Here is an 11112-nt window from a genome sequence, read left to right on the forward strand (position 1 = left end):
AGGAAGGAAAGTGATCCTTTCATTTCCTTCCACCTCCTTCCTTTAATGAAACTCGGGAGCACCAATTTCTCTTACTTTCCTCTCACTTTCACCTATTTCCTTTCGTTTTTCTCCTGAAGTTGAACTCGGGAGCGGGGCGGGGTGTAATAGAAAAGATCCAAAAAAAAAAGTTTGTACAGCCTGTCTAACAGCAGCCTAGATGATAAATAAGTTTGTTTTCATATGCCTACCCATTACATTTCCTCAAAAAAAAAAAAAAAACATGCACATAAAATAATATATAATAATAATAAGTTTAAAAAAAAAAAAGGCAACGTAAAACACATTTTTGTGGATTAATATGGTAAAGTTTGTTATCGAATTAAAGAAGTTTACAAAACACAAATAGTCATTATTTACATCTTGAAAATCCTCATGTAAAAGAACACAACCATATAAACAATTTCAAAACATTCCTCACATACAAACTTACCGGCAAACAAACTGATACAGTGGGCCCCAAATCCATAACTGCCATAACAGAAAACAAAAAAACAATGATACTTATAATCTTATATCAACATGTAACTTCAAAATATAAAAAAACAAAAGATTATGAGAAATGCTTCACCTATATATCAAGATTCTGACAGCTCACAAGCTCAGTAGACTCGAAACTCCTCGAAGCAATCACATTCCAAACATTCAATTCCGATTCCGATTCCGACCCTTCTCCGGAATCACCATTCCGTTTCCCAGCCTGCATCACCGCAATATTCTGATTCCCATCTTTCGTAACAACATGAAGCTTCCCCAACAACCCCGCAAGCAAATACGGCGATTCCGATTCCGCGAAATCCCGAATCGGAACATCACCTTCAACCACTTTCCAAGAATCTTCAACATGATCATAAACTTTAATTCTAGCACTTTCTAAAGAACTCGAAGGATCCAAAGCATAAAGATCATTATCAACAATCACACTCAATTTAGTCCCGGCTTGTTTCGCGGGCCACCCTTCTCCCATTCCAACCGGCATATCAACCCAGGAATTCAATTCCGGATCATAAACTTCACCACCAACATCAACAAAAAAAGGCCAACAATATAAGCTTTGAGGAACGTATAATTTCCCACGATAAGTTGTTAATCCGGTTGCAATCGGTTTAAGTAAATCCGCTAAAAAAGCAGTTGGTAACACTTGTGCTTTTGAAAAGGGCATATTTGGAATTTCCGACCATAACCCGGTTTTCGGGTCGAAAACTTCCGCGGATTGGAGCGGGGTTAAACCGCCACGTCCTCTGCTAACACCACCAACTACAAAAAGTTTGTTGTTCAAAACACCGGTTTTACAATAAGCTCTTCCAACCAACATTGAGCTTGATTCACTCCAAGAATTTAAAATCGGGTCATATTTGAAAACCGAATTCATTGCACTTGATCTTGAAAACCCGCCTAACATGTAAAGAGATCCATCAACGGCTCCGATTGCACACCCGCAAAACGGGATTTGATCTGGGCCGTTGGTTCTTCCAAGCCATCCTCTAACTGCATCTGCAATTCTTATACTTGATCCTACCATGTTCCACACTCGAAAACCAGATGATTTGTTTTCATCTTCGAATGGAAGATCAGGAATCGGGGGTAGCTTTTGCCATTTTTTGGAAATTGGGTCGAATGCGTGCCATAATAGTCTATCGCCTTGAGTTTTGGTTAATATGTAGAGCCATTCTTCGGTTGTTTTTAGTTCTTTTCTGACTTTGTAAATTTCGGGGCTTGTTATTGCAAGTTTCCAGCTTCGTGAGACTGCTTTTACATTTAAGTAGCAGATTCTTGGAAGTCTTGCAAGGATTTCAAGTGAGATTTCATCAGGGAGATTGGGGATTAATCTAGGGTTGTCATCCCAAATGGTTGATGATGTTTTTTGCCTCTTGCTGGATTCAGATTTTGAAACATGAAAGGTTTCCGTTTGTTTACAACTGCTTACACTCAGTAAACCACCCATCAAAGTTATGTGAATCGAGATGAAGGTATCAATAGATAGTTTAACTGATATATCACTGATCCATGGTGACCTAAGAATGGGAAGAAAAGTATTAGAATCAGAAAAGAAAACTGGATACAAAAAACATAGTTAAAGAAACGGTATAGTTGTCCAAAATATATTGGAAATGATTAGCAATTTTCCACTAAGTAGAGTTTTTTTTTATGATGGTTGTGTACAAATGATATGTCAATTGAAGAATTCCCAAAATGTGAATCACAAACTGCAAAACAGGAAGCCCTACTTATCTCCAAAAGCAATGAAACCTAATATAGTTGTGCTACTGCTAACATAAAAACAGAGATGTTGAATCTAGAAATTTATCAGAGATTCTGAATTTATAAGTTATTTTGAAGAATTTTTTTACTCTATCATGTATACTGGATATATTAGCTACAGGAAACCAAGTAATTCGTGAGACATAAACAAAAGAGAAATCCGCATCAGAAAACTCGAAATCCACATCAGGCCTTAGCGGATTAATAGAATTTCGCCGAAATAGTGATTCTGATTAAATAAATAAACCCTAAAACCGAAGGATTTCACGAGACATATGTATAGAAAGATCCGGTCAAAACCACAACAAAATTGCGTCACCAATGACAACTGAATCGCCTGGCTTGCACAATAGAACCCTAAATGAAATTAAAATAACTAAATCGGAAACTAAAACGAAGCAATTACCTGGTAAAAGTAGATGGTTATAAGAATTAGGGTTTTTGTGGAATACAGGTAGAGAAATTGAGGGATATCGTTTGCAGGATATCAAAATCCAAACATCGGGCACCAAAATTCTTGGTATCTCTGTTACTCAGTCTGCCATAACTGTGAGCCTGTGACCTTATGTTCTGTTTATCAGTACAATATATATATGTAATGTGTTCGTTGTTTCTTTACCTGATTTTATTATGGCAAATTGTGTAAAAAAAAATCATTCTATATATTTTTTTATAATACTATATTATTTTATGTTTTAACTCAAATATTTTATTTTTTGTTTAATGTAAGTTTTTTTATTTTTGTTTAATGGCACAAATTTTGAAACTGAATTTTTAAATTTTTATTCTAAAAACATAATATTTTTTATTTTAATGATTTTTACATTATCGTTTCCGATTTGCATCATGGTTTAATGGTTAAAGTTGAATAAAATTGAAAAATATGATGTTTGATTTAAAAAAAAAAATTAAAAATTAAAAATAAAAATAAAAAGGTAAAAAAAAAATAATACATTATCAAAATAAAAAATATATATTCTCTTAGACATATATTAATTTAAATGTTTTCATATTTAAATTGAATGAGACAGATTTCTTTGTGGGAAATGAAAATTGTCGTTTTTTTATTCATGAAAGGAATTCTAAATTTGCAACGCTCCTAAATAATAAAATAAACTTCAAGCGGCAACTTTGGACTCATGTCGGCTTTGGTTGAATACTACTATACATTTGTTATATATATATATATATATATATATATATATATATATATATATATATATATATATATATATATATATATATATATATATATATATATATAGGGTTAGGTTCATGTAAGACGGTCTAATTTTGTTGGACCGTGAGACGTATTTTTTTATTTTTTTATTTTTTTTATTTTTTTTATTTTTATTTTAGTTAATTCAAGTTCCGAAAATAATATTTAAAAAAAGAATTTTTGGATTTTTCTATTTATTTTCCATTTTAAAATTATTTTTTAGAATATGTACAGTGTAATATTCTATTAGAATATTTCACGTATTTTTCAAAAAAAAATGGGATTTTTTTTTTATTTTTCTTATTTTTTTTTATTTTTTTTAGTTATTTCAAGTTCCGAAAATAGTATTTAAAAAAAGAATTTTTAGATTTTTCCATTTATTTTGTATTTTAAAATTATTTTTTAGAATATATCAGTATAATATTCTATTAGAATATTTCATGTATTTTTCAAAAAAAAGGGATTTTTTTTATTTTTTTTTTATTTTTTTTTAGTTAATTCAAGTTCCGAAAATAATATTTAAAAAATGAATTTTTGGATTTTTCCAGTTATTCTGCATTTTAAAATTATTTTTAGATTTGGTCTCACGGTCTCACAGAATTAGAATTGTCTCAAATGAACCTGAACCTATATATATATATATATATATATATATATATATATATATATATATATATATATATATATATATATATATATATATATATATATATATATATAGGAGTAGGATCAATTGAAAACACCAAAAAGGTTGAGAACGCGATAACAATTCTAGACCCTTCAAATTTCAAAATCTGAGACTGGAATTAATTTAGCATTTGTTTAATTTCCAACTAATTTAAATATTTTTTTAAATTTCAAAAAATAGGAAAAAGGTACGAAGGTAATTGTCTCTTTCCACAAAATTAGCAACTATTATATGGAAATTAAATTCAGTCAACCTTATTAAAATGAAATCAATTAACCAAACTAGGTTATCACAAACCCAATCATTCTGTCTCTCATACTTGCCGTCTTCATCATTCTCCCGTCACCACCATCTTCGTTTCATCAGTTCCAGCCAAATCACGACCATAAAATCACGCCAACATAGAAACGATCACCATACAAGACCGTCGGACCACCACTGGTTCAACACGGGTTCACCAGGACCCTCCTTCAACATCTTCTAATCGCCGTCTACCCTTTCAATCCCTTGTTCTTCATCTCTCCTATCGTGAAAACAGAATAGGGTTTGAGTATGGGATGGTTTCGAAACAGAGAGGAAGCAGCCATGGCTGCTGTTCGGACGAACAGATTAACGAATCGGCGTTGTTAATGGTGGAGCAGAAGAGGCGCCTCCTTCTTAAAATCCTCCTCTTGTTACAGATCCATCAACTGGCGTCCATACTATCAGCTATCTCGAATCCATCTTCCCATCACCACCATAACCATCTCCTTCATAAAACTCACGCTTTCATCAGATAAAAAAAGGCTTTTCTGTCTTCAATTTTGATTTTTGGTTTTGGCATAGTATACACAAGTATGAATGCAGGAAGGAAAAAAAGGGAAATACATGTCTTTTTCTTTTCCCTTTTGGATCGTGTACTACAGATTGCACAAGGAGCAAACACACATATACCTAAAAAAGTAGATCAGGTTATTTTATTTTGAATATCTTTAATTTCCTTCGATGCTTTTTAGTTTTTGTTCAATTTGCACTAAAATAAATTACAAAATTTCAAATCATTTTGAACTTTTTTTACAGTTATGCACTCTAATTATATGGAGTAATTTTTTATTAGGGTTTACTTGTATTGGTTAAAATTATAATTTTAATTGTTCATGATTAGAACTACGTTTTTTAGATATAGAGATCAAGATGTAAGCTTTGAGTTTCAATCATTAATTATTAACATTTCATTAATCATTATAACATTTGTTGTAGGGTTTGCATGTTCTGCAGAAGAGAAAAGCACCAATTTCACCAATAGACAAATTTTGAAAAAAAACGGGAGCTTGATTGCAACATCCCAAAAATACAACCCAAAATTTTTCGTTTGAAAACTTTACTAAATCATCATATCAAATATTTAAAAGATAAATCCATGGATCATGTGTTTCAAAATGTCATAATAAGTTTATCAAATCAACTAATGTCAAAACCTATCAAAATATCTGAATAAAACTCCCAGGATAAACTGAAGCTGTGGTGTGTGTCATGTTATCATCCCGAGCTCTTCCCTTTACTAGCGGAAGTACCTGAAACCAAAAACCGAAACTGTAAGCACAAGGCTTAGTGAGCTCCCCCAAACTACCACATACCATACAATAACATATAAAGCAACTACTGGGCCTTGCCCACTGCATCGGACCAAAGTTCGGAAACTGCATCGGACCGAAGTCCGGAACTAACCAGGGCCTTGCCCTCTGCATCGGACCGAAGTCCGGAAACTGCATCGGACCGAAGTCCGGAACTAACCAGGGCCTTGCCCTCTGCATCGGACCAAAGTCCGGAACTAACCAGGGCCTTGCCCTCTGCATCGGACCGAAGTCCGGAACTGACTGAACATAGCATAGCATAATCATAACTACTCGCATAAACACATATACTGCATACTGCATCGGACTGAAGTCCGGAACACATAACACAAAGACATGCTCGAATCACAAAGACATCAAGCACACTGAACTACTGCATCAGACCGAAGTCCGGAACTACTGCTAACTAAACGGGTCGGCATTGTGGCCGTAGACCCGTTCCTACTGGAAGGAAAACTCACCTCGTAACGCTGGCTGCCGAGATGCTAAATCTGAAACTGCCTGACTGCTGCTCCGAAACTCCCCGGCTACAAATCCCATAAACACTAAATCAAATACTGGTAACTAATCTTAGGGTAAAATGACTATTTTACCCCTGGTCAAAGTCAACTTCCTGGTCAAAGTCAACTTCCAGTTGACCGGACTCGCCGAGTTGGGCCGCCAACTCGCCGAGTCCCTATTATCCATTCTAGTCCTCTACTCGCTTCTACTCGTCGAGTTTAGCAAGGACTCGATGAGTTCTTCTTCGATACTAACGTCGAGTCTAACTTCATCCGACTCGCCGAGTTGTATGAACAACTCGTCGAGTTCTCCTTCATCATATGAACACGTCCAGTCTGTGGCTCGCCGAGTCGTATGAACAACTCGTCGAGTCTGAAGAACAACTCGCCGAGTCTCAAGCATGCTATTACTATACAGTCGATTCTAATCGATTTCGTTGCTTCCAGATCATAGATCTGAGCTTCTAGGACTGTTTTTACACGTAAAGTTTCCAACTTTACGTGCATGCACAAGAGTATGAGGCTAAAATGCCCAAAATCAACAAATACTAAGCACTTAGGGTTTGGAACAAGGCCAAGATTGCATAAAGGTGGCTATAATGAGCTCCTGGAGTTCAATAACGTACAGATCTAAGGTTTCCATCCAAAGGAGAGTCCATATCTCAAGTTTTGAATCATAAGAGGCTCCAAAGAAGACATAACAAGCATGAAAGAGGGTTTAATAGAGGAATACACAAGGTAATAGCTTTATTACCTGAATGAGAAACAGATGGAAGCTAACTCTTGGATCTCCTTTCTCTTCTATGGACCTTCTTTCCTTCCTTCTCTTCCAAAACTTCCAAACTAGCACAAACACACTCAAACTCAACAATGGGGGCTAGGGTTTACAGGGGAAATGCTCTAAAGGTGCTGTAGGCTGGTGTGCGAGGCTATAATGACGTTTAAATAGGGTACAAACCCTTGAAATTAGGGCTTCATCCAGACAGGCAGACTCGCCAAGTCCCAACATATGGACTCGCCGAGTAGCCAACTTAAATCGCGAGCTCATCCCGCTTCTACTCGACGAGTCGGGCTACAGACTCGTCGAGTACCCCTTAAGAAATGAAAATTACTTTAATTAAATTACATACCAGAGATGGGGCGTTACAAATCTCCCCCACTTATCTTAGACTTCGTCCTCGAAGTCTGCTGCTGCTGAATCTAAAAATATCTCTGGGTAATGCTCCTTCATTTCCTCCTCGGCCTCCCACGTCCACTTTGAACCCTTCCGGTGCTGCCACTGCACCTTCACTAACTGAACAACCTTGTTCCTCAAGGTCTTCGTCTTCCGATCTAAGATCGCAACTGGCCTCTCGATATAATTCAGGCTGCTATCAACCCGGATATCCTCCAATGGTACCACTGCTGACTCATCCACCAAACACTTTCTTAACTGAGAAACATGGAAAGTGTTGTGGATCTGGCTAAGCTCTGCTGGAAGATCCAACCGATAAGCAACCCGACCCACTCGGGCCAAAACCCTAAACGGACCAATGAACCTGGGGCCCAACTTGCCCCTCTTCTGGAACCTGATAACACCCTTCCAGGGTGATACCTTCAGGAGGACCATATCGCCCACCTGAAACTCTAAATCTGAACGCCTCCTGTCGGCGTAACTCTTCTGCCGACTCTGCGCAGTCTGCAGTCTGCTACGGACTTGTTGGATCAACTCTGTGGTCTTGAGCACCACCTCAGTGCTCCCGATGACCCTCTGACCGACCTCGCCCCAACAAATCGGGGTCCTACACCTCCTCCCATAAAGCATCTCGAAAGGAGGGCGGTCAATACTGGCGTGGTAACTGTTGTTATACGAAAATTCCGCTAATGGAAGATATGTATCCCAACTGCCACCAAAATCTAGAACACATGCCCGCAGTATGTCCTCGAGAGTCTGAATCGTCCTCTCGCTCTGCCCGTCCGTCTGAGGGTGGAAAGCGGTGCTGATGTGAAGACGATTCCCCATCTCGTCATGAAACCGCTTCCAAAACCTGGAAGTGAACCGGACGTCTCGATCTGATACTACTGATACAGGCACTCCATGTCGTGCCACTACCTCGCGCACATAAATATCGGCTAGCTTCTCGGCCGATATGCTCTCCTGAATCGGTATGAAATGCGCGCTCTTGGTCAGCCGATCCACTATGACCCAAATCGAATCAACTCCACGTGCGGTTCTGGGAAGCTTAGTGACGAAATCCATAGTGATATCCTCCCATTTCCACACGGGAATGTCTAACGGCTGCATCTTGTCGTGGGGTCTCTGATGCTCCTCCTTGACCTTCCTGCAGGTCAGGCATCTCTCCACGTACCTAGCTACGTCCCGCTTCATGCAGGGCCACCAATAATCGGGTCGAAGATCTCTGTACATCTTCGTCACCCCTGGGTGAATGGAGAACCGAGACTTGTGGGCCTCATCCATCAGTACCTGTCGTACTCCTCCCCAGTATGGTACCCAAACTCTCCCATGAAGGGTCAACAATCCTCGACTGTCATAGTCAAAGGAAGCTACTCGGCCCACAATCCTCTCACACTTCTGCCTCTCCTCCTTCAGGCCCTCAACCTGTGCCTCTCTGATCTGCTCCAACAATGGAGTAATCACTGTCATCCTCAGACATACATCCCTGATCGGGGCTACTACCGCCTTGCGGATCAGGGCGTCGGCCACTACGTTGGCCTTGCCCGGATGATAAAGGATCTCACAGTCATAATCCTTTACCACGTCCAACCATCGGCGCTGCCTCATGTTCAGATTCGGCTGATCCATGAGGTACCTCAAACTCTTGTGATCCGTGTAAATGATATAGCGGACCCCATAGAGGTAATGTCTCCAAATCTTGAGGGCGAACACCACCGCCCCCAGCTCTAAATCGTGCGTCGGATAGTTAGCCTCATGAGGCTTCAACTGTCTAGAGGCATAAGCTATCACATGCCCTCGTTGCATCAACACTGCTCCCATACCTGTGATCAAAGCATCACAGTAAACTACAACATCCTCTACTCCCTCTGGCAGGGTGAGAAACGGCGCCTCGCACAATCTCTGTCTGAGGGTCTCAAATGCTGCCTGCTGCTCAGGCCCCCAGCGAAACACCACCGACTTCTTGGTCAGTCGGGTGAGCGGAACTGCTATCTTGGAGAAATCCTGGATGAATCTCATGTAGTACAGATTGCACAAGGAGCAAACACACATATACCTAAAAAAGTAGATCAGGTTATTTTATTTTGAATATCTTTAATTTCCTTTGATGCTTTTTAGTTTTTGTTCAATTTGCACTAAAATAAATTACAAAATTTCAAATCATTTTGAACTTTTTTTACAGTTATGCACTCTAATTATATGGAGTAATTTTTTATTAGGGTTTACTTGTATTGGTTAAAATTATAATTTTAATTGTTCATGATTAGAACTACGTTTTTTAGATATAGAGATCAAGATGTAAGCTTTGAGTTTCAATCATTAATTATTAACATTTCATTAATCATTATAACATTTGTTGTAGGGTTTGCATGTTCTGCAGAAGAGAAAAGCACCAATTTCACCAATAGACAAATTTTGAAAAAAACGGGAGCTTGATTGCAACATCCCAAAAATACAACCCAAAATTTTTCGTTTGAAAACTTTACTAAATCATCATATCAAATATTTAAAAGATAAATCCATGGATCATGTGTTTCAAAATGTCATAATAAGTTTATCAAATCAACTAATGTCAAAACCTATCAAAATATCTGAATAAAACTCCCAGGATAAACTGAAGCTGTGGTGTGTGTCATGTCATCATCCCGAGCTCTTCCCTTTACTAGCGGAAGTACCTGAAACCAAAAACCGAAACTGTAAGCACAAGGCTTAGTGAGCTCCCCCAAACTACCACATACCATACAATAACATATAAAGCAACTACTGGGCCTTGCCCACTGCATCAGACCAAAGTTCGGAAACTGGATCGGACCGAAGTCCGGAACTAACCAGGGCCTTGCCCTCTGCATCGGACCGAAGTCCGGAAACTGCATCGGACCGAAGTCCGGAACTAACCAGGGCCTTGCCCTCTGCATCGGACCAAAGTCCGGAACTAACCAGGGCCTTGCCCTCTGCATCGGACCGAAGTCCGGAACTGACTGAACATAGCATAGCATAATCATAACTACTCGCATAAACACATATACTGCATACTGCATCGGACCGAAGTCCGGAACACATAACACAAAGACATGCTCGAATCACAAAGACATCAAGCACACTGAACTACTGCATCAGACCGAAGTCCGAAACTACTGCTAACTAAACGGGTCGGCATTGTGGCCGTAGACCCGTTCCTACTGGAAGGAAAACTCACCTCGTAACGCTGGCTGCCGAGATGCTAAATCTGAAACTGCCTGACTGCTGCTCCGAAACTCCCCAGCTACAAATCCCATAAACACTAAATCAAATACTGGTAACTAATCTTAGGGTAAAATGACTATTTTACCCCTGGTCAAAGTCAACTTCCTGGTCAAAGTCAACTTCCAGTTGACCGGACTCGCCGAGTTGGGCCGCCAACTCGCCGAGTCCCTATTATCCATTCTAGTCCTCTACTCGCTTCTACTCGTCGAGTTTAGCAAGGACTCGACGAGTTCTTCTTTGATACTAACGTCGAGTCTAACTTCATCCGACTCGCCGAGTTCTCCTTCATCATATGAACACGTCCAGTCTGTGGCTCGCCGAGTCGTATGAACAACTCGTCGAGTCTGAAGAACAACTCGCCGAGTTGAAGAACA

At 38.9% G+C, this 11112-nt stretch overlaps 1 protein-coding gene across 1 annotated transcript; it reads right to left on the reverse strand.

The window, feature by feature from the left end:
* Window positions 1–309: 309 nt before the first annotated feature.
* LOC145137845 (Galactose oxidase/kelch repeat superfamily protein) lies at window positions 310–2880 on the reverse strand. Its single transcript, XM_079071984.1, has 3 exons — window positions 2708–2880; window positions 611–2054; window positions 310–510 (listed from the first exon to the last, which is right to left on the reverse strand). Exon 2 carries the CDS (start codon window positions 1982–1984, stop codon window positions 611–613), a length of 1374 nt encoding a protein of 457 aa, XP_078928110.1. The 5' UTR covers window positions 1985–2054; window positions 2708–2880; the 3' UTR covers window positions 310–510.
* Window positions 2881–11112: the final 8232 nt, after the last annotated feature.

The sequence above is a fragment of the Lactuca virosa genome, chromosome 9 (assembly GCF_052849685.1).
Source record: "Lactuca virosa cultivar CGN04683 chromosome 9, Lactuca_virosa_CGN04683_v6, whole genome shotgun sequence".
Classification (NCBI taxonomy): Eukaryota; Viridiplantae; Streptophyta; class Magnoliopsida; order Asterales; family Asteraceae; genus Lactuca; species Lactuca virosa.